At 37.4% G+C, this 24,118-nt stretch overlaps 3 protein-coding genes across 7 annotated transcripts; all 3 read right to left on the bottom strand.

The window, feature by feature from the left end:
• Positions 1 to 1,108: 1,108 nt before the first annotated feature.
• LOC141593020 (cysteine-rich receptor-like protein kinase 25) lies at positions 1,109 to 5,124 on the bottom strand. 2 transcript variants are annotated; one of them, XM_074413951.1, is made up of 7 exons: positions 4,302 to 5,124; positions 4,089 to 4,193; positions 3,851 to 4,011; positions 3,465 to 3,675; positions 3,104 to 3,341; positions 2,142 to 2,286; positions 1,109 to 2,063 (listed from the first exon to the last, which is right to left on the bottom strand). In XM_074413951.1, the coding sequence occupies exons 1-7, from the start codon at positions 5,077 to 5,079 to the stop codon at positions 1,758 to 1,760; spliced, it is 1,944 nt and encodes a 647-aa protein (XP_074270052.1). In that variant the 5' UTR covers positions 5,080 to 5,124; the 3' UTR covers positions 1,109 to 1,757. The 2 variants fall into 2 exon arrangements, with proteins under 2 accessions (XP_074270052.1, XP_074270053.1); XM_074413952.1 differs by lacking the exon at positions 4,089 to 4,193.
• Positions 5,125 to 7,795: 2,671 nt separating this feature from the next.
• LOC141593016 (cysteine-rich receptor-like protein kinase 25) lies at positions 7,796 to 13,694 on the bottom strand. The gene is made up of 10 exons (XM_074413944.1): positions 12,969 to 13,694; positions 10,849 to 10,932; positions 10,652 to 10,759; positions 10,472 to 10,561; positions 10,040 to 10,144; positions 9,776 to 9,936; positions 9,418 to 9,628; positions 9,072 to 9,309; positions 8,475 to 8,619; positions 7,796 to 8,400 (listed from the first exon to the last, which is right to left on the bottom strand). The coding sequence occupies exons 1-10, from the start codon at positions 13,624 to 13,626 to the stop codon at positions 8,095 to 8,097; spliced, it is 2,106 nt and encodes a 701-aa protein (XP_074270045.1). The 5' UTR covers positions 13,627 to 13,694; the 3' UTR covers positions 7,796 to 8,094.
• Positions 13,695 to 15,437: 1,743 nt separating this feature from the next.
• Positions 15,438 to 20,660, bottom strand: LOC141593017 (cysteine-rich receptor-like protein kinase 15). Of its 4 annotated transcripts, XM_074413947.1 has the most exons (9): positions 19,941 to 20,658; positions 18,432 to 18,515; positions 18,252 to 18,326; positions 17,649 to 17,753; positions 17,305 to 17,465; positions 16,949 to 17,159; positions 16,618 to 16,855; positions 15,987 to 16,131; positions 15,438 to 15,912 (listed from the first exon to the last, which is right to left on the bottom strand). In XM_074413947.1, exons 1-9 carry the CDS (start codon positions 20,590 to 20,592, stop codon positions 15,607 to 15,609), a joined length of 1,977 nt encoding a protein of 658 aa, XP_074270048.1. In that variant the 5' UTR covers positions 20,593 to 20,658; the 3' UTR covers positions 15,438 to 15,606. The 4 variants fall into 4 exon arrangements, with proteins under 4 accessions (XP_074270048.1, XP_074270047.1, XP_074270046.1 ...); XM_074413946.1 differs by having other exon boundaries at positions 17,305 to 17,432; positions 18,252 to 18,515; positions 19,941 to 20,660; XM_074413945.1 differs by having other exon boundaries at positions 18,252 to 18,515.
• Between the last annotated feature and the right edge of the window lie 3,458 nt (positions 20,661 to 24,118).

Raw genomic sequence — 24,118 nt, 5'->3', positions numbered from 1 at the left:
AGCTTGTCTTGACAATATTTCTCTTGGATTCAACGTTTGTAGTGTAGAGATGGAAATTTTTGTATCGATCTTTCTTAAAGCTCTCAAAACTTGTTGTGGAGAAGAAAAGATATTGCGAATAATTTGTAGGAATGATAAACTAGATGCCCCACGGTGGGCGCCAATTGTTTTGACCGGATTTTACGCACTGAATCCGCCAGGCATTCTAGGGTATTCCGGCCAGGGTAGATTATGGTGAGGTTAACTAGTATCATCCTATTATGATGGTATTGTGGTTGTACCTTTGCAAGGTTGATTATAAAGTAAAAAGAGATAAATTAAAAGTAAAGAATAATAAAAAGATACATGACACAATGATTTATACGGGCGCCAAGCCAGGAGAGTATTTCACTATGTATTTTGCGTAATCTAAGAACAATGATGTAATTGCTAAATAATTGTAGTATTTGCTTAAGGTAGAGTAGACGAGAGTATGATTAGATGCGTCTTTGTTTGCTTCGTATTTATAGTAAAATAGGTAGAAGGAGTAGTTGCTTGTAAGTAGGAAGTAGCTCCACTTTTCTAGGGTTGTTTCCTTGATTGTAGTTGACTTGTTCTTCTCTTGACCGTTCCTTGCTAATTGTTGCTACTAATGAGGAAATAAGGAACCAAGTCTTCCTTATAAATAGGAACTAACTTGGACTTGGTTAATTCACACATGTGCCTAATTGTTTGGCATCCCATGCTAGGTAAATATCTTTTCCATATTGTATGCTGGTCGTCCCTTGTATCCCTGCATACCTCTCCTGGCCTGTATCAATGCTTGTCAGGCTAAACTGCTTTGTACGCAAGCTTTGGCGATTAAGTGTCTGTTGTACCGACAATACCTGCGCCAGATCTTGATGTCTTGTCTTGACTTATAACAATGCCTCGACCCGAGTTGTACCACGATCGATTTTCACTATGATGCCCTGTCCGCCTGATATAGTCTTCTAGCCTGTCTCCTTGCCTGGACCGCTACGTTAAACTCGCCTGAATGGTACTGCTGAGGCTGAATTCTAGCCTGACGGTAGTGTAAAATATCAGGCACAACAGGTGGGCAATGCTATGTTATATTACATTTGTCTCGGTCATTTATTCACATTTATATTTCATTATCTGGCGTAGAAATCCGCGAGAGGGAAATCAATCAGAACAATTATTGCCATTGGATGATAACTGGACCAAAACAAAAGTGGATGATCCAATGTCCTTAGACGGGTCCGAAACTCCTCTGTTTTTAACAAAGAAAGCTGGTTCTTCTGGCACTGGAAGAGAAGATGAACTGACTTCCAGCTTGTAGACTAGCTAGTGTCGGCATTGTCGGTCTCTTGTTTGCAGACTGTTGGACGCATAATAACCCGAGTTGTATGCCTCTTGTCACTTCACTAGTAGAGCACGATTGCCTTTTTGTTGGGTCAACGATGTCAAAAGCCGCTCCCTCTTTCCATTTCTTACATGCCTACATTTTTCCATCCAATTTGTAAAACACTAACTTTGAGCGTGTCTGACGGTCTTCAGCTAGTGACGGATAGTGTACGTCTTCAATGAAAATTTGTGTTCCAATATACTCCGTAGTCTGTACATAACTACAAGTACAATATACTATAGGTAATGTCACCTTACAACTTTACTGATAGTTTCTAGTATTTGTATGAACTTCTTGCGGATGTTACTTGAGGGAGACGTGTAATTGTTCGGTTTCGAAACAAATTCTGGTGTTCTTAGAATCTTTGAACCTATCGACCGCTGATATTTGTGATGGAAACGTCATTCGTAGAACTTCTTTCGTGGCTTTGGGTACTAGTACTCGTATCACGCATAAATTGGGTGAAACCCGGTTGCTTGGGCTTTTGAAAGCCTGCCATACTTGAAGCACTAAGCTTTGCGATAACATCAGATATGTCTGGTCTATCTTGAGCATATTCCTGAACACAAAGAAGACCCACATGTATGCATTTTGAGATCTCTGCTTCGAAACCTTGGTAAGCTATTATCGGATCAATCAAGGAAATGTTATTGTCCTCATTCCATTGTTTCCATACCTACATTAATGAGATCGATATATAAGAGGATAATCAAAGGATGAACAAGTTAAAAGCATTCATCTAGGCAGGACTTACATATCCTAGAAGGCTCAATGACGACTCATCAAACCATCTAGTCTTTTTACCAGTTATTATCTCCAATAACAAGACTCCGAAGCTAAATACATCTGATTTTTCTGAAAAACGCCCTTCGATTGCATACTCAGGAGGCATGTAACCACTGCAATAAGTAATCGCAAAACATTAAGCGAATTTTAGTACTTCGAAACTAGTAAGTCCATGTTTTTTAAGACTTAAAGTCACTTCATTTAAGTTCAGTTCAACTCTTATAAATTCAGTTTAGAAAAGTTCAGCTTCTATAAGTTCAGTTAAGCTCTTATAAGTTCGGTTAAATTCAATTCCTATAAGTTTAAGTCATAAAAACTTAAGGTCAATTCATACTCGTTTTCCTATATAAGTTATGTTCCCACTACTTCAGTTCTCATCTCGGCTAATATGAATTCAGTTTAGAAAAGTTAAGCTTCTATAAGTTGAGTTTACCAAAATTAAGTCCAAAAAAACACTACGGCTTTAGGGTGAAATTATCAGTAAGACTCTCCCAAGTCTTAAGACTCTGCCACATCAACTTTCGACTAACTTTTATTATTTCTTTATTATTCAGACTCATCTCAAACTCACCTCTGAGTTTATACATTATCGGCCAGACTCACCTCAGAATCTACTTTTTCACTTTATTCCTTTTTTTCTCACAAAAAAGAAATGACACATGGGATTCACTCATTGGTAAAATTCCCTTTACGGTGGGTCAAGACTCACCCGAAGTCTTAAGTTGAGTCTTGGATTGCCAAGATTCAACTTCAGACTTTGTCAAAATTAGGGTAGATTATTGGTAGTCTTGAGTGAGTCTTGTCTTAAGACTTACCAAAATCTTGTCTCAAGACTTACCAAAATCTTGTCTCAAGACTACCAATAATCTTCGTTTAGTCTCTTAGAACAGGATGATTGAAATCCAAACAAGAATGTATATTAGAACTCACTATGTTCCTACAACCCTTGCGGTATCAGCCTCAATCTGGGTACCTCCGAAAATACGTGCCATGCCAAAATCTGAAATTTTGGGGTTAAGGTTCTCATCAAGCAAAATGTTGGCAGCCTTGAGATCTCTGTGAATGATCTTGAGACGGGAATCCCGATGAAGGTAAAGAAGGCCTCGACATATCCCTTCTATTATACTGTAACGCTTATTCCAATCAAGGATTCCCTTTTTCTGAGGATCTGGTACAGAATTACAATAGTGAACTCCTCAATAGTTTATAATACTATAGTTGAAAAATAATTAAGGACAAGAGAGGTTTTGTTTGTTTTAAGATCATAAAATATTTTGAAAGATGTACGAACCAAAAAGCAATGCATCCTGACTTTTGTTTGGCATGTAGTTATAAATGAGCATTCTTTCAAAGCGTTCCGCACAGCAGCCCAATAGTCTGACGAGATTTCGGTGCTGAAGTTTGGAAATAACCAATACCTCATTCATGAACTCTTCTACGCCTTGTCTAGAGGTTCCGGATAATCTTTTTATAGCTACTTCTTGTCCATCTTCCAGTGTACCCTGCAGTTAAACAGATGATAAGGTTGTATTACATTTGTCCAAGTCATTTGTTTACCTTTGAGTAAAATACCCTTTATAGAGAGCAAAAAAAGGTAAACAAATGATTGGAACAAAGAAAGTATTAGATAACGGACCAATATATTCCAAACTCTTTTAGACAACTTTTAAACCCTGCCTTGTACACGGGACCGAATCCTCCTTGTCCGAGCTTATTACTTTCTTGGAAATTGTTTGTTGCAGCAGAAAGTTTTTCAAACTTGAACAATGGCAGCTCTTCAAATTTATCAAGGCTTGGATTCCCCTCTAAGATATCCAGCGACGTATTGTTCCGCTTTGCTAATTATTTCAACAATTATAAGGTTATTGTTAGATTTTAAACAAAATATCCAATGGTTTTGACATAGAGTTGTCACCTTGTCTAGCTTTTCTTCTACACAAGAAGTACACAATGGCAACTAGTATGGCTGTTCCTGAAACTGCGGTTACTATAACGATTATTTTCAACCTTTTGTTATTACCTAAAAACAAAGGAGATATTTATCAATCCCAAGTTGTGCTGCGTTTTGATCCTTGGCCATACTTTAGAAAATATATTGCACAAAAACAAGAGGTTGAGTATAGCTTACCACTAGGACTTATTATCATCGGCGCCTGCCCCGTCACATTAACATTCCCATTAAAAAACTGATATGTTTCAAATCGAGCACCGCAACTAGGCAGAAGTACTCTAGACCCCGTTGAAATTGCGAAATACCCTATGATTTCTACCAAACATGTCATACAATCAGAACTACTAAGGTCAGGGGTACACTGTGCCAACCCATAAACTGTTACCGAACTCGTAAAAACCACACCACCCGTACCATACTTAATCTCCGACCCACCTCTGGAAGCATCGTTCGCAATTTTGATGAACATATCATCCCTTATATCTGTAAATTGCGACACGTTTCCCGTAACGTTTTTTGGGTTCCATAGATAACACCCGGGTTCATCATCAAATATGCCGAAAAACGACTCGTTCGAGTAACGTACCGTACACACGTCGTACCACATAATAGCCACTTTTCCGTTAGGACATGCAATGGGTAAGTCCGTCATGGTTGCCCCTTTGACACAGTCTTGACATGAGCTACTGTTCTGGTCACCACGGCAGAGGAAGTTACCGTACACGGCGTCGTTTGTTCCGATACCGGCTGTTGCGTAGTAGTAGCCGTAACGGTTGGTGGCGTTGGAGGTGAGGTACTGAAAGAGTGTGTTTAGATTGGTTTGGTAATGGCTGTTGTTGGCAAACATGCCTAACATGGTTGTGTTTGAACAATCACTGGCAAAATAAGGAATTGGTTGAGACATTATTAATTTTAAATTATTTATCATAATTATCAATAAATAAAGTTGAGACATTATTAATTTTAATTTTAGTTTGGAGTATTTGAGGAATTGGTTTAGTTTTTTGTTTACCAAGTACTTATAAATGATTTCCTTAACAATATAATAGGCTGGTCAAAAGTGCGAGCAGGTTCGGGTCGGGCTGACCCGGGTGCAAGCTTGGCGTGGCTAACTGAACCCAGACACGGCCCGAGGTAGGGAGCAGGTCAAGATGGGTCTGGTGGAGGTGGACACAAAGCCGACTTGAGGTAGGGTCAAGGGGCGGGTCTAGAACGGGTTCGGGTTGAGGATGGGTTTAGTGCAGGACGAGTAGGACTTGCTCGACCTTGGCTGAGCGCCTCGGTCCTAGATTTTGACGGGTCAGGTCGGGCTGGGCACAAGTCAAGCAGGCTAGGAAAAAAGCGGCCCAAGGGGCCGCGTCTGGACGGGTGGGGTCGGCCCTGAAATTTGACCAACCCTACAATACAATAGCTAAAGAGTACTTTCTTTTCTTCTTTAAATAATTAACTAGTGTAGATCTCGCGCAAATGCACGGTAAATATAAGCATTTTAATTTTTAGTATATTAGTTATAGATTTTAGATTTATATCTCGCGAATTTTTATAAAAAAATAACTAATAGTATTAAAATTAATCAAACGAATTGAATAATTCCATGAATTGTGTTTTTATGAAAATATTTTAAGTACATCAAATTTTTTAAAAACTTCTTTTTTCGTCACGAAGTTAATAATAGGAAATACAGTTTTTATGTATAGATTATTTTAAATGGAAAATTAGTTTAATAAATGAAAATCTAATTTGTTTTCATATATAAGTTTGAGCACTTTGGAGAGAAAACTTTAGACAAGTTGTATTCTCTTAGTATATAGGAGGATTTATACTTTTAAAATTTGCACCTCATTCATATTTATCAGTTCACTCCATTGTATTTTGATATGAAATAAAAAAATTGAAATGGAAAACTAATAAAAAAAATTATTTAAGTTGTGAATTTTTTTTAGTGAATGTTTTTTGTCATAAACCTAATAGTAAGCATGCGTCAAGTTATTCTCTACAGTAATAATTATTGCATTAATGAAAAATTTAGCAACTTATACTTTATAATTTAATATCAATATTATTTTATTTTAATGAAAAAAATATAATTATGAATTTATTTAAAAAAAATTAGAGTTTATTTATAAGAATATATTCATTGAAAAGATAATAATGTAATGAAAGAAAATTTTATTTATTAGCTTATTTAGCTAGATGCTTTTTGTAGGGAAAACTAAAAGAATTTTTATTCTCTTAATAATAGGGGAATTCCTAAGTTAACTGACCAACCCAATTTAACTTGAACCTTTTTAATTTGAAAGTAACCTCACCAAAACTGACTCGATCAAACCCAAGTAATTGACGCACATAAGTTTTCTTAGGCCCTATTAATTGTTACGTTGAGTCGAATTAAGTCGATTTTAGTATAGTCACATTTTGATTTCGTATCAAGATTATTGACTTTATTAGTCAACATTTTTGGCACTAATAAATTAAAATACTGGTAATACTTAGTTTGCATGTATCAATTTCAGTGGTAGGGGGACCAAAGTGACTAGTAATAGACAATAGTGCTTAATATTCGACGACTATTATTCTTACTTTTTTGGCACTAATAGTAATACTTGTGATACTTATTAGTTTGCGTGTAAGATGTAACAACGATCCGATGATATATCATTGGCAAAGCGTCTTGCTTGTGACGGGCTAATCCTGTCACAAGCTTGTGACCTCTCACAGAAAGGGAGAGGAGACAAGGTGGGGCACCTCTCATGTGCTTCCCCACTCACCTCTCATGGAAATTTTATGAGAGAAAATGGTATCCGTCACAAACTTGTGATGGATATCGCCGTCACAAATGAGATTTTGTGTACCACTGATTTGATATCGGATCAAGACAAGTTGGTTCCGATTCACCAAATTTTCGGGTTCATTGGATGGGACTCCAAATAATTTGCACGAGTCAATGGGGTCAGTCAACGAATTTTTTAATACTCTACTTGTATCAACATCTTTGCTTGGGGGACCAAGGTGCACTGGCTAACAATACTGCTCAAAGTTCTCAAAGACTAAAACTCTTGTTCTTCGGGTCAACATAAAATTATTATATCCGTCTTATGTTTAAAACGGCTTAGTATTAACTATATAGATAGATGAAGCAAGTTATTGTATCAATTATACTTTTTGTCTCATCCATATATTTGATATCCCTATTATGTTGATATGCTCGTCTTTAGCAAAAAATTGTTTATTCTATATGTAATACTAATGCCTTGAACAGTTACCATTTCGAACGACTGTCACGGATCTTGCCCTAATCTGATTGCAAATCCTAACTTCTGTAGTTTTAATTCAAACCCGTAACTCCTTAATATCAATAAAATATCTTCTCTTTTTGTCGATAGACGTGGCTATCACATCAATAGTGAACTACTAAATTTGTTTGTTTGTTTTCCGTGTTTATATACTTTACGTTTTATCTATCTTTCTAGCTCATATGTGTTATGACGCTTATTTGCCTTGTCAATTTTCAATTGTATCGGATGGTTACTCGAACATCATAGTGTTAATTATTGCTATGGAATTTCTCACATTTTCGTTTTTTTCTTTCATGTCATGATCATCTACAACAACTTGACGTATCAATTGGTCACAAGAAATTTCAAAGCAATATGAGAAATAAGACATAATTCCTAGCTACATCAACCTCCTTTTATTTCCATCTCTATTTTACTCGGGTAAGAAATTTCAAAGCAATGTTGATGATAGAAACTTACGTAACTTATAAGATCCTCAGCATAGCCGGACTCGTAAAGTGTATACATCCGATTTTTATAGCTCTACAAAATGTTCATATATAGTACCGGTAATGTCACCTTACGACTTTACATAGTGTCTAGTATTTGTATGAACTTCTTGCGGATATTACTTGAGGGAGACGTGCAATTGTTCAATTTCTAATCTAATTCTAGTGTTCTTAGACTCCTTGAACCTATCGACCGCTGATATTTGTGATGGAAAGGTCATTCGTGGGACATGTTGGATTGCTTTGAGTACTAGTACTCGTATCACGCATAAATCGAGTGAAACCCGGTTGCCTGGGCTTTTGAAAGTTTGCTCTACTTGAAGCACCAAGCTTTGCGATAACATCAGATATGTCCGGTCTATCTTGAGCGTATTCCTGAACACAGAGAAGCCCCACGTGTATGCATTTTGAGATCTCTGCTTCGAAACCTTGGTAAGCTATTATCGGATCAATCACGGAAATGTCATTATCCTCATTCCATTGTTTCCATACCTACATTAATAAGATATATAAGAGGACAATCAAAGGATAAACAAGTGAAATTCATTTATCTAGGGAGGACTTACATATCCTAGAAGGCTCAGTGAGGACTCGTCAAACCATCTAGTCTTTTTACCGGTTATTATCTCCAATAACAAGACTCCGAAACTAAACACATCTGATTTTTCAGAGAAACGCCCTTCAATCGCATACTCAGGAGGCATGTAGCCACTGCAATAATAAATAATTGCAGAACATTAAGCCAATATATAGTAACTTATAAGGTAGACCTGGCAAAGCTAACCTGAATAACCCAACCCCATAAGGCTGGCCCAAGATTTGAGAGTGTGACCCGAAGTTCACCCAATAGACCGAAATGATTCGATCTAAAAATGATTCAACCCGAAATAACCCCCGACTTGAAATGCACAAAATGACCCAATAGAGCTGAAATGACATATTTTAAGCAAGATCCTGACCCGAAATAAAATCATTCGACCTGAAATTACTCAATCCAAAATGACCCTGTCCGGAGTAATCCGCCCCAAAAATGACTCGACTAGATTATTATTGACCCAAAAATAACCTGAATGACTCATGTACAAGGCCTACAGTAAGTACTTTCATTGGTCTCTTAGAACTGGATGATTAAAGTCCAAACAAGAATGTGTATTAGTACTCACTATGTTCCTACAACCCTTGTGGTATCAGCCTCAATTTGGGTTCCTCCGAAAATCCGTGCCATGCCAAAATCTGAAATTTTTGGGTTGAGGTTCTCATCAAGCAAAATGTTGGCAGCCTTGAGATCTCTGTGAATGATCTTGAGACGGGAATCCCGATGAAGATAGACAAGGCCTCGACATATCCCTTCTATTATATTGTAACGTTTCTTCCAATCAAGGATTTCCTTCTTCTGAGGATCTGGTCAAGAATTACAATAGTGAATTCCCGAATAGGTGAAAAATAATTAGGGACATGGGGGATTTTGTTTGTTTTAAGATCATGAAATATTTCGCAAGATGTACGAACCAAAAAGAAATGCATCTAAGCTTTTGTTGGGCATGTACTCATAAATGAGCATTCTTTCAAGGCGTTCCCCACAGCAGCCTAGCAGTTTAACGAGATTTCGGTGTTGAAGCTTTGAAATAACCAACACCTCATTCATGAACTCTTCTGCCCCTTGTCTAGAGGTTCCTGATAATCTTTTTATAGCTACTTCTTGTCCGTCTTCCAGTGTACCCTGCAGTTAAACAAACGGTAAGGTTGTACTCCCTCCGTTCCAGTCATTTGTTTACCTTTGATTAAAATAGCATTCATAGCTAATAAAAAAAGGTAAACAAATGATTGAAACAAAGGGAGTATTAGATAACGGACCAATAAACCCTGCCTTGTACACGGGACCGAATCCTCCTTGTCCAAGCTTATTACTTTCTTGAAAGTTGTTTGTTGCAGCAGAAAGTTTTTCGAACTTGAACAATGGTAGCTCTTCGAATTTATCTAGGCTTGGATTCCCCTCTAAGAAATCCAACGACGTATTGTTCTGTTTTGCTGATTATTTTAACAATCACAAGTTACTGTTAGCTTATAAACGGGACGAGGGAGTACTGTTTAGCTATATGCAATGCCAATGGTTTTGAAATTGAGTTGTCACCTTGTCTAGCCTTTCTTCTACACAAGAAGTACACAATGGCAACTAGTATGGCTGTTCCTGAAAGTGCTGTTGTTGCAACAATTATTTTCAGCCTTTTGTTATTACCTGAAAACAAAAGAAGATATTTGTGATGAATCTGAAGTTGTGCTGCGTTTTGATCCTAAGGTCTTGTTTGGGAGTGGTAATTATGGGTCGGATTAGGAAATTTCAGGTTACAAATGGGTCTCGGATCAACCTTATCATGCCGGGTTATTCGGGTCGGGTCAGCTTTGGAAGGTCTACTTATGCTCCATGTGTCTCGGTTGATTGTCCACTTCTGAATTAATCTCTCTCGTAAAGAAGCCGAAGCGTAGACATACTAGACAATCGAACAGGGACATTAAGCAAAAAAAAATGAAAGAGTTTAAAAATAAAAGAGCTTTCTAAACTTACCAGAGTTTCGATTAGACGCTGAACTAGGACTAAGTATCGTCGTCCCTGTTCCTGTGGCATTGCTCATTGTCGGCGCTGATGATGGCGAGCCTGTCCCCATCAAGCAGGAATGACATAAAAAAAGGGATACGTTTCATATCGAGCATTAAGAAAAACAATAAAAGAGCTTTGTAAACTTACCAGAGTTTCGACTAGGTGCTGAACTAGGACTAAGTATCGTCGTCCCTGTCCCTGTCCTCGTCCCTATCCCTGTGGCATTCCTCGTTGTCGGCGCTGATGATGGCGAGACTGTCCCCATCAAAGCAGAATTGCCATAAAAAAACAGATACATTTCATATCGAGCATTAAGCAAAAAATAAAGAGCTTTGTAAACTTACCAGATTCCCGACCAGGAGCTGGACTAGGACTAAGTATCACCGTCCCTGTGGCATTGCTCGTTGGCGGAGCTGATGATGGCGAGCCTGTCCCCATCAAAGCAGCATTGCCATAAAAAAAATGGATACGTTTCAGATCGAGCAATGCACTTAGGCTAAAAAAATCGCATCTTCCAAAAATTATAGACCCACAAAATTTAAGAAGCGGAAACAAAATGACGAAACATTGGGAGTTTTTTTTCTTGTTTTTTCACGTTAAAATCAGTTGGGAATACTAATATAACATGAAAGTCATACAAATAAGGATTTCGCCGGACGCGAGCCATGCTAACCACAAATAAGACTATACACCAAGATGTATATGAGCATGGTAGGTCCAATACAAATCCAATTAAGCTTATATGCAATTTTTTGGAGCTTATAAAAAGGTTGAGTTTCTTTTTAATTTTTTAGTTGTCAAAATTAAAATTTAATTGAGCTTATATATGTATTATTTTTTAGTTTCATTATAATATTTCAAGGTTAAAATTTATATAAAGACACTCAAATCCTTTTTAATAAAGCTCGTAAAATATACATATAAGCTCAAATTCTTTTTTATAACAACTCTAAATCTATACTAGACTGGTTGTATAGTCTACTAATTACATGCAAACATGGGGATGAATATGCGGGTTAGCGGGCTTATTTAGACATGCTCATAAGCCAAACTTAAGAAGATATATTGTCCGAGTCCACTTTGTTAGCGTCAAACTGGTCGACCGGTCGAGCCTAGAGCATCTCCAATGAACGGTTACAATACATTGTAGCCCGATTTGCCAAGTCGGTTTTTTAAGCTGTTTTGCTTTTCAGCTACACACCGATCCAATGGAAAACTACAACAGTTTGAAACTTATACAGGTCCCACCTTATTAATTACTTGGACTTTTCATGTCAAGCTGTGTAGCTTGACAAAGCTATAATGCTTTCTAGCTACATTTGTTCACACCCTCTCTAATGAGAGCAAGTCTAATGGTTTAGCTTAGGAACTTGCTTGGAATTTTTTAAAATTGCAATCTAGTGGTCAAACCATTGGAGATTGCCAAGTAGGATTGCTTAGGTTGAACAACTAGTTTCATTAGAGCAAGTCCAATGGTAAGCTGATACCTACTAGCTTACCTTTGCCATATGAAATTTTAAGCTAAAAAATTTTTGAACTAAGAATGCATTCCAATGGTTTGGCTTAATTTTTCGCTAGCCAAATTGGACCCACATTTTAAGATACTAACTTTTTATTGGTTGTTTCCTTGTGGTAGGTCCATTTAAGCAATTTCAAGCAACTAGCTTAATGAAGCTAGTAGCTTAAACAAAGTTAATCTATAAGAGCAGGTACAATGGTAAGCAATTACCTTGTAGCTTGACAAATCCACATTACATTTTAAGCAATAATTTTGTCACTTGATAAATTCATTCCAATGGTTTAGCTTGTTTATGAAAAAAATCAAACCTAATTAAATTTTAATAAAATTAAAATTATGAAAATAAACTAATTTGTCATTGGTTGATATGATATTGTGGGACCATTTAAGCAACTAGCTTAATTAGGCTTGTTGCTTAAGGCAAGCTAATCTAGTTGAACATTTTCATGGTGAAGAACTAAACTTATTTTAAGAAATTAAAGATCGCAAATTCTGCCTACACCATCGACTTCGCTTCTAAGGACATTTCAATGGCTTGACTACTACTTGCGATTTTAAAAAATTCGCAAAGTCCTAATTTAAACCATTGACTTGCTTTCTTGGCTTTAGTAAAAAGTGGGCCCAAAAAAATACCAACCAATAAAAAATTAGTTGGATTCAATCAAACTAGTATAAACAAAGCTAAACCATTGTACAAGTTTGGTAATTTAAGATTGTTGTAGCTTAACATTTGAGGTGACAAAGGTAAGCTAGTTGCAACTAGCTTACCATTGGACTTGCTCTGATAAGCTATTTGTTTGAAATATTACAAAAATTGAAAGCAAGTCCCCTAAAAGCAACCATTAGAGTTGCTCTAAGTGGACTTTTTCTTTCCGAAAATCCGTAATAGATGTGCTCCACGACACCAAGACAACCACCAAAAATAAGAGGTTGAGTAGAACTTACCACTTGGACTTTTTATCATCGTCCTTGTCCCCGTCTCCGTCGCATTGCTTGTTGGCGGTGGTTGTGGTGGTAATGATGGCGATAACTTATTATTCGTACAATAAAACCCATTATTTCCAGGAGTACAATCTCGCGGCAACCTATAATTTGTCCCAAAACTAGTATTTTTCAACGTATCATTCGTTATATACATAGATTGCGATACATTTCCCGTAACATTTTGTTGGTTCGATAGGATATACCCGGGGTCATAATCGAATATTCCGAAAAACGACTCGTTTGAGTAGCGTACCATACACTCGTCGTACCAAATAATGCCCACTTTGCTGTTAGGACATTTAACGGGTAAGTCCTTCGTGGTTGCCTCTTTGACACAGTCTTGACATGAGCTATTGCTCTGGTCACCATGGCAGAGGAAGTGACCGTATACGACATCGTTTGTTCCGATACCGACTGTTGCGTTGTAGTCGTAAAGGTTGGTGGCGTTGGAGGTCAGGTCCTGAAATAGTGTGTTTAGATTGGTTTGGTATTTGCTGTTGTTGGCGAACATGGTTGTGTTTGAACAAATGGATTCAATAAAATTCGCTGCGAATGAAGCTTTTAAACTGATTATCATTAATATTGGAAAGTAGATTAGCAATAAACTAAATTGAGCCATTTTTATTTTTTATTTGTTTAACAAATATCGGTTGTTAAATAGCCTTAACGATAAGTGTCGTAGATTTGAACCAAAGTTGGTTGGTGTGAGTGGTAAGATCTCTCATCTTTTAAACAAGTGGTCAGGGTTCGATTCCTCGCTCATACAGATGTAAAAACCAAACTTACCAAAGGGTCTACCATTAAGTTAACTTCAGTATCTCGATGTAAATTGTTCCAACTGTCGGTATGGGATATTACTTGTCAACACCAGAAATAAAAGTCGTGGATTGTCGAATTGACTTGATGTAACTAGTACCCAACTTGATGGTGTTGGACTTGTTGACTCGATTTGAAATAAGCTAATTTAAAACTACCTAAACCAAAAATAACTCAAATTAACCTAGACTTGCCAATTTGGAATCAAAATTTAAGTTTACCCAAGTAGACAAAATCCCTATAAAAATTTAAGTTTGCTCAAACCAAAATTTTCTGTATACAATCATCGGTTTGATATCGGATCAAGACAAGTTGGTTCCGATTTACCAAATTTTCCGGTTCATCGGATGGGATTCCAAATAAATTGCACCAAGTCAATGAGTCAGTCAACGAGTTTTTAGAATACTCTATTTGTCTTGGTCATTTTTCCATATGTATCAACATCTTTGCTAGGGGGACCAAGGTGCAGTGGCTAACAATACCGCTGAAAGTTTCTCCAAGACTAAAACTTTTGTTCTTTAGTTAGGTGTCACATAAAACTGTTATATCCCGTCTACCGTCTTAAGTTTAAAACGGCTTAGTACTAACTACTCCTTCACATCCAAACCAAAGGTTACATTTGACTTTTTGGCACTATTCATGATTGTAGAGAATCTTTGGTGTTATTAGTAATTTATAAGAGAAAACATAGTCATGCGAGATCTTGTTTGATTCATCGTCATGAATGTTATAAGAATATCAAGTTTTTATAATTTTTAATAATGTGTAACTAAAGATATTCACGTTGCAAAACGCATACTTTACGTTTTATTTATCTTTCTCGTATTTGTTATAAAGCTTATTTGCCTCGGTCAATTTTCAATTGTATCGGATGGTCACTTGAACATCATAGTGTTAATTATTGCTATGGAATTTCTCACCTTTTCGTTTTTTTTTTCTTTCATGTCATGATCGTCTACAACGACTTGACGTATCAATTAGTCACTAGAAATTTCAAAGCAATTTGAGAAATAAGACATAATTCCTGGCTACATTCTATTACTACGACCTCTCGCAACTTCCTTTTATTTCCATCTTTATTTTGCTCGGGTGTGAAAGATGTCTTAAGTTAGGACGATCTTAAACTGATTCGCACATACGAACATTCATAAACTGAGCTTGTGGCAAAAACATTTTATTTGGGCTCAACATTAGTAATGGATATGTCATTGACAGACCATGGACTGGACTTATCCTTCTTTTGGTCTGGCCCAATATCCTTAGATGGGTCTGAAACTCCTCTTTTTATAGCAAAGAAAGCTGGTTCACTAGAAGAGCAGATGAACTGACTTCCAGCTTGTGTCGGTCTCTTGTTCGCAGACTACTGGACGCATAATGACCCGAGTTGTATGCATCTTGTCACTTCACTGGTTAACCAGGCTTGCCATATTGTTGGATCGACGATGTCAAAAGCCGCTCCCTCTTTGCATTTCTTCCATGCCTCCATTTTTTCATCCAATTTGTATAACACTAACATTTATAAGAGACGGTTTGATTGTCTCACGGTTAGTTTATCGACAAAATGTTGATGATAGAAACTTACGTAGCTTATAAGTTCCTCAGCAAGTCAGCATAGCCGGACTCGTAAAGTGTATACATTCGATTTATATGGCTCTACAAAATGTTCATTTACGACTTTACATAGTGTCTAGTATTTATATGAACTTCTTGCGGACATTACTTGAGGGAGACGTGCAATTGTTCAATTTTGAAACTAATTCTAGTGTTCTTAGAATCCTTGAACCTATCGACCGCTGATATTTGTGATGGAAAGGTCATTCGTAGGATATGTCGGATTACTTTGAGTACTAGTACTCGTATCACGCATAAATCGAGTAAAACCTGGTTGCCTGGGCTTTTGAAAGTTTGCGCTACTTGAAGCACCAAGCTTTGCGATAACATCAGATATGTCCGGTCTATCTTGAGCATATTCCTGAACACAGAGAAGCCCCACATGTATGCATTTTGAGATCTCTGGTTCGAAACCTTGGTGAGCTATTATCGGATCAATCACGGAAATGTCATTATCATCATTCCATTGTTTCCATACCTACATTAATAACATATATAAGAGGACAATCAAAGAATAAACAAGTGAAATTCATTTATCTAGGCAGGACTTACATATCCTAGAAGGCTCAATGACGACTCGTCAAACCATCTAGTCTTTTTACCGGTTATTATCTCCAGCAACAAGACTCCGAAGCTAAATACATCTGATTTTTCAGAGAAACGCCCTTCAATTGCATACTCAGGAGGCATGTAGCCACTGTAATAAGTAATTGCAGAACATTAAGCCAATATATAGTAACTAGTAAGGTAGACCTGGCAAAGCTGGCCTGAATGACCTAACCCCATAAGGCTATCCTAAGAGTGTGACCCGAAGTTGACCCAACAGACCGAAATGACTCTATCTGAAAGTGACCCTACCAAATATGACCTCCGATTTGAAGTGACGCTAAATGACCCAATAGAGCTGTAATGACTTATTTTAAGTAAAATCCTGACCCAATAGAGTTTAAATGATATATTTTAAGCAAGATCCTGACCCGAAATGAATCATTCAACCGGGAATTACCTGATCTAAAATGACCCAGCCCGAAGTGAAACTCCCCAAAAATGACTCGACCAGATAATTATTAACTCGAAAATGACCTGAATGACTCATCTGCCAGGCCTATAATAAGTACTTTCCTTGGTCTCTTAGAACAAGATGATTAAAGTCCAAACAAGAATGTGTATTAGTAGTACTCACTATGTTCCTACAACCCTTGTGGTATCAGCCTCAATTTGGGTTCCTCCGAAAATCCGTGCCATGCCAAAATCTGAAATTTTTGGGTTGAGGTTCTCATCAAGCAAAATGTTGGCAGCCTTGAGATCTCTGTGAATGATCTTGAGACGGGAATCCCGATGAAGATAGACAAGGCCTCGACATATCCCTTCTATTATATTGTAACGTTTCTTCCAATCAAGGATTCCTTTCTTCTGTGGATCTGGTCAAGAATTACAATAGTTGAAAAATAATGAGGGACACGGGGGATTTTGTTTGTTTTAAGATCGTGAAATATTTCTCGAGATGTACGAACCAAAAAGAAATGCATCCAAACTTTTGTTGGGCATGTACTCATAAATGAGCATTCTTTCAAGGCGTTCTCCACAGCAGCCCAACAATTTAACGAGATTTCGGTGCTGAAGCTTTGAAATAACCAACACCTCATTCATGAACTCTTCTGCCCCTTGTCTAGAGGTTCCTGATAATCTTTTTATAGCTACTTCCCGTCCGTCTTCCAGTGTACCCTGCAGTTAAACACACGATAAGATTGTACCCCACCGTTCCAATCATTTGTTTACCTTTGATTAAAATAGCATTCATAGAGAATAAAAAAGGTAAACAAAAGATTGAAACAAAGGGAGTATTATATAACTGACCAATAAACCCTGCCTTGTACACGAGACCAAATCCTCCTTGTCCAAGCTTATTACTTTCTTGAAAGTTGTTTGTTGCAGCAGAAAGTTTTTCAAACTTGAACAATGGTAGCTCTTCAAGTTTATCAAACTTTGGATTCCCCTCTAAGAAATTCAACGACGTATTATTCTGTTTTGCTGATTATTTTAACAATCACAAGTTAATGTTACCTTATAAAAAAAAAGCATTTAAGGTTTGAAGATTTCCCTTTATACTCCCTTTGCCCAAATACGCGTAATTTGTTAAAGCAAATAATCGAGACAGAGGAAGTACTATCGTAGCGATATCCAATGCCAATGGTTTTGAAATTGAGTTGTCACCTTGTCTAGCCTTTCTTCTACACATGAAGTACACAATGGCAACTAGTATGGTTGTTCCTGAAAGTGCTGTTATTGCAACAATTATTTTTAGCCTTTTGTTATTACCTGAAAACAAAAGGAGATATCTGTTATCATCGTTGTCATCGTTTTGAATTTTTCTCTTCATCGTCTCGTTTTGCTTATTTCATCGCATTATATCTCACATACGGAGTATTAGCTAAGTCCATAGGCTCATGAGGTTACATGACATAAAACATATAATTTCGGGTCATTTCGGATTATTTTGGATTGGGTCTGTGAAGAATTACACGTAGGTCTCCCACATCGAAAAAATAGAGAAAAGTGATCTAGCTTATAAATCAAGGGCTACTCTTCCCATTGCCAATTGGTTTTGGGATGAAACCTTCTTAGACTTATAAAGTGGACACTCTCTCCTCCTCGACGGGTGCAGCCCAGGCCCATATGCGATCTAACAGGGTCAATTATAGGTCGGGACACCTCGAGTTGGGCAATTTTACTATTTTAGGGACAAATCGGGTTAGGTCGGCATACTAGACAATCGAACAAGACATTAAGCAAAAAAATAAAAGAGCTTTGTAATACCAGAGTTCCGATTAGGAGCTGAACTAGGACTAAGTATCGTCGTCCCTGTCCCTGTGGCATTGCTCGTTGTCGGCGCTAGTGATGGCGAGATTGTCCCCATCAAATCATGATTGCCAAAAAAAAAACAGATATGTTTCATATCGAGCATTAAGCAAAAAATAAAGAGCTTTGTAAACTTACCAGAGTCCCGACCAGGAGCTGGACTAGGACTAAGTATCACCGTCCCTGTGGCATTGCTCGTTGGCGGAGCTGATGATGGAGAGCCTGTTCCCATCAAAGTAGCATTGCCATAAAAAAACGGATACGTTTCAGATCGAGCAATGCAATTAGACTAAAAAAATCAGACAAAATGACGAAATGAAGGGAGTTTTTTTTTTCCTTTTTTTTTCACGTAAAAACTAGTTGAAGTAGTAATATAACATGAAAGTCATGCAAATTAAATAGGGGTGAGCAACTTTAGATCCGGACTGGAAAAATGAATCGAGCCGAAAAAATGGATCGGACTGGATCATTTGGGCTGGACCTACACCGGATCGTTTTTTTAGGTTTGGTCCACCGTCCATGTTTTTTTTTTCAGTTTTGATATTCGCTCCGATCCGGACCAAGACCGGTTAATTTAGGGCCGGACAAAATAGACCTCAATTTTATGCATTTAAAGACCAATCATTACAAACTGATAACATGAATGAATTTTATCCTCAAAGGACATTATAAATTAATATTGCTAAGCATTTCATGAAAAACAATCGTCTAATTATTCAATACAATTGATTTAGCAGAAGTTGAATGTATTTATCATATACGAAATAGTGAAAAAAATTGTTTTAGGTCCATTTCGGTAGGGGTGTTCGCTTAGTAGTTCGGACCAAAGACCAAATCGGACCGGACCGTATTTTATTTGGTTCGGTCCAAGATCCACCCATTTATTCTACGTTGGTCTTTGGTCCGATCCTGGACCAAACCAAATGGACCGCGGGTTGGACCGTGGACCGAACTTATATAAGAAAAGAATCTTTACAAGTGTAATATCATTGATTTTATTTTTTACTACACGTATTATAAAATGTGTAATTATATACCTAAGAAGATAATGTTGCCTATTTTGACCGTTACGAATTTCTTAGGTTTAATTTCATATGTTAAATCACGTCCGATGCAATCATATTTTGTCCGGTCCGGTCTGGTCCACACATTTTTCTGCTCCGGGCCGAACCAAGTCAATATTAATCTGGTCCAGTCCTCGGCCCACCTTTTAACCTTTATTTGGTCTTCGGTCCAGAGAGTTTGGTCCAGTCCGGTCTCGGACCAATAAACACCCCTACATTTCGGTCTAAGACCGGACCGGACCGAACCGAATATTTCGAGACCAATTCTCAGTCCTACAAATAAGGATTGCGCCGGACGCAAGCCATGTTAACATGGCCATGAATATGCAGGGTTAGCGGTCATAAGCCAAACTTAAGAAAATATATTGTCCAAGTCTACTTTATTAGCTCCAAAATAGTTTGAAATTGACTCTAAATCCCTAACTAATTTGCTAAATGACCTCTATTATCCAAAAAATTCTACTTTGTTAGCCCCGAACTGGTCGACCAGTCGAGCCTAAGCGGTCCTTCTTTTTTCCGATAATAGACGTGCTCCACGACAACAAGACAACCGCACAAGAAAAAGAGGTTGAGTATAACTTACCACTAGGACTTTTTCTCATCGTCCCCGCCCCCGTCTCCGTCGCATTGCTTGTTGGCGGTGGCTGTGGTGGTACTGATGGTGGGACCACACCAACCGGCTTATATTTACAAATAGACATGATTCCAGCATTACACCTAATCTTCATCGTCCCATAATTAATATCTGACCCGCTGCCAGCAGCCTGACTTGCAGTATTTTTCGAAGTAACATTTTGTTGGTTCGATAGGATATACCCGGGGTCATAATCGAATATACCGAAAAACGACTCGTTCGAGTAGCGTACCATACACTCGTCGTACCAAATAATGCCCACTTTGCTGTTAGGACATTTAACGGGTAAGTCCGTCATGGTTGCCTCTTTGACACAGTCTTGACATGAGCTATTGCTCTGCTCACCATGGCAGAGGAAGTGACCGTATACGACATCGTTTGTGACGACACCGGCTGTTGCGTTGTGGTAGCCGTAACGGTTGGTGGCGTTAGAGGTCAGGTAGTGAAAGAGTGTGTTTAGATTGGTTTCGTATTTGCTGTTGTTGGCGAACTTGGTTGTGTTTGAACAAATGGAGTCAATATAATTCGCTGCCAATGAAGGTTTTAAACTGAGTATCATTAATATTGGGAAGTAGATTAGCAATAAACTAAGTTGAGCCATTTTTATTTTTATTTTTTATTTGTTTAACAAATATTTATAAATGGTTGTTTAATAGCCTTAACAATAAGATAACGTTCGAGTGCTAACTTGATCCGAGACACGAATAGTGCCGTATAGTATCACCCAAACGTGACTTGAAAGTCGATTTGACCTGATGTAACTAACTCAACTTGATGGTTGTTGGACTTGTTGACTCGATTTGAAATAAGGTAATTTAAAACTACGTAAAGCAAAAATAATAACTCGAATTGACCTAGACTTACCAATTTGGAATCAAAATTTAAAGCTTACCTAAGTAGACAAAATCCCTATAAAAATTAAAAGTTTACCTAAGAGATATGGAAATAACAAATACTTGAAAGATACATGAAGTAGCGAGCAAGGCATTAAGAAATGAAAAATATACGATAATAATTTAATGACCGACTAACCGGTCAATTTTCCATTGTATCGGATGGTTAATTGAACATCTATCATTCGAAAGGATGAGATAGTTGGTTCTACCTTAGAATATCAATCTAGTTTTTTTTTTTTTTTTTTTTTTTTTTTTTTAAAAAAAAAAAAAAAAAAAAAAAAAAAAAAAAAAAGTGTTAATTATTGCTATGGAATTTCTCACATTTTCGTTTGTTTCTTTCATGTCATGATCGTCTACAGCGACTTGACGTACCAATTGGTCTTTGTGGTCACATGAAATATGGCTTATTACTCAATATAAGGTGCGTGGTTTACATAATTCCGATTGAAATACGAGAAATAACACCCTGGTTTATATATTATACATTTTTACTCGATATTGACAAATTTGTCGCGTTACCTACCCATCAAAAATCAAATAACCCAATTGAAAAAAAAAAGTATATACCGAAACAATAAGAACATGTAGGGACACCTTAACTTTTCAAACCATTGATTTGCGAGATGGTCTTGCTTAAGACCGTCTTTACTTGGGACCTCTCACGACCACCTTTTATTTCCACCTCTATTTTGCTTGGGTGTGAAAGTTGTCTTAAATTAAGACGATCTTAAACTGATTTGCATAGACGAACTTTCATAATCTGAGCTTGTGGCAAAATCATATTATCTGGGCTCAACATTAGTGATGGATATGTCATTCACAGACCATGGACTGGACTTATCCTTGTTATGACCAGGCCCAATATCCTTAGACGGTTCCGAAACTCCTCTGTTTTTAGCAAACACTACTACAAATACAGGCAACCACAACGGCCCTTTAACAACGCTTATTCACGAAAATCATCAAAACACGTTGTAGAATTTATTCCGCGAATTTTACCAAACTTAATTACAACGGTTATGTGTTGTTAGCCGTTGTTATTTGTTTTAACAACGGGTCATACTTAAACAACCGTTGTTAATGAAAAAACTAATAACAACGGTTAAATTTTAACCGTTGTTAATGGTTTGGCGCCAAATTAGTGAAAAGTAATCACAACGGTTATATTAGAACCCGTTTTTAATACTTTTTAACAACGGTTGTAATCTCAATAACCGTTGTTATTAATATTATGAAAATCTTAAGAACAACATATTGCTTTATTCTCGCTATACGCTACAAACACAAACACAAGCTAATATCGCTACTATATCATCCTCCATTCCTCTCTCGATCGTCTCTCTGTCTTCATCTCCGTCCATTTGTTGTCACGTCTTCTCTCCCTCATCGCGCGTTTTTATCAATCAGGTATATATATGTTTCTTAGCAACGCTTATAACTAGATATAGGATTTTTTGGGTTATTATCTAATTTGTTGATAATTTAGCTTAATTGCTTTCCCGAATTTCGTTTATTTGTTTGCCTATTATTGTATTTTCCGAATTAGTTGCCTATTATTACGAATGTAGAATAATGACTCGAACTTGGATGATTGATGCAAATATGAGTGACCGCACCTACAAGGATGGTTTAGCTGAATTTTATGAATTCGTTTTGAACAATTTGAAAGGTTCTTCTAGTATTGCATGTCCTTGTGAAAGATGTGGTAATATTAGCTATATGGCTTTTCCTGACGTTAAAATACACCTAGAAAAGTGGAGATTTAGTCGATCCTATACACTTTGGATTTTTCATGGGGAATCATTAGAGGAAGAGAATAACTCTGAAGAAGATGATGTTAAGGTACACGAAAGGCTAACTGATGATCCTGAGTTTGCCGAGTTTTTTGAGTTGGAAGAGTTGGAAGTAGAGAAGTTGAATGTTGGGTCTATAGATAATGAAGAGAATGATGATGAGTCCATTGCTTTTGAAGATGTAGGTGATGACACTAGTAATTGGGATGACCTTAACAACATGTATGAGAAGTTGTGTGAGTCCAAGCACCTCTTTATCCTGGTTGTAAGTTCACAAAAATGTCGACTGTGGTGAAGTTGTATAATATCAAGGGGGCAAATGGGGTGAGTGACACGTGTTTCACTAGTTTTTAGCCTTGATAAAGGAGTTGCTTCCCGATGGTAATGTTCTACCTGTTAAGACATATGAGGCGAAAAAACTAATAAGAGGAGTGGGTATGAAATATGAGAAAATACATGCATGTCCAAATGATTGCATATTGTATCGGAAATTATATCAAAACTTAACCAATTGCCCTAAATGTTTGGAGTGGCGTTATAAGGATAAGGAAGGGATCCCGGCTAAGGTGTTGTGGTATTTTCCATTGATACCAAGAGTCATAAGGATTTATGCGAATGCCGATGATGCAAAAATGTTAACTTGGCATGAAACAGAAGAATAAATGATGGAAAGCTAAGACACCCTAGCAGATGGTAAGCAATGGAAATCGTTCGACGCTAAGTATCCCGAGTTCGGCAATGAACCTAGAAACTTACGTCTAGCGCCGTCCACTGATGGAATGAACCCACACAGAAACATGAGTAGCCAACATAGTACTTGGCCAGTAGTGTTGGCTATTTATAACTTACCTCCATATGTGTGCATGAAAAGAAAGTATTTGATGTTGTCGTTGTTAATTTCCGGCCCTAAACAACCTGGAAATGATATAGATGTATATTTGGAACCTCTTCTAGATGATTTGCGATTGTTGTGGGATAGTGGGATAGAAGTATTTGATGCATATAAGAACGAAACTTTCAATTTGAGAGCGATGTTATTATGTACAATAACCGACTATCCGGCTTATGGCGACCTTTAGGCACACGTTCATGGGAAAGAGGCTTGTCCATTGTGTGGGGAGGATATCGAGTCTAAATACTTGAAGTCTTCTCGTAAGTATGTGTATATGGGAAATAGGAGGTTCTTGTCTCATGACCATTGTTATCGCAAGATGCAGAAAGCATTCAATGGAAGACAAGAACTTCGTCAACCTCCTAGAATTTTGAGTAGGCATGAAGTTTATCGAAAGTAAAGCATATTGAGATAGATTATGGGAAGAAGAGCGGCTCTAAATTGTCTACTCGTGGGTATAAGAAAAGATCCATATTTTTTGATAAACTTCCATATTGGCCGACCCGGAGGTCGGCATTGCCTCGATTTCATGCACATTGAGAAAAA

Source organism: Silene latifolia, chromosome 7 (assembly GCF_048544455.1).
Source record: "Silene latifolia isolate original U9 population chromosome 7, ASM4854445v1, whole genome shotgun sequence".
NCBI lineage: Eukaryota > Viridiplantae > Streptophyta > Magnoliopsida > Caryophyllales > Caryophyllaceae > Silene > Silene latifolia.
The sequence above is the reverse complement of the archived record's forward strand: the minus strand, read 5'-3'. Positions and strand labels throughout refer to the sequence as shown.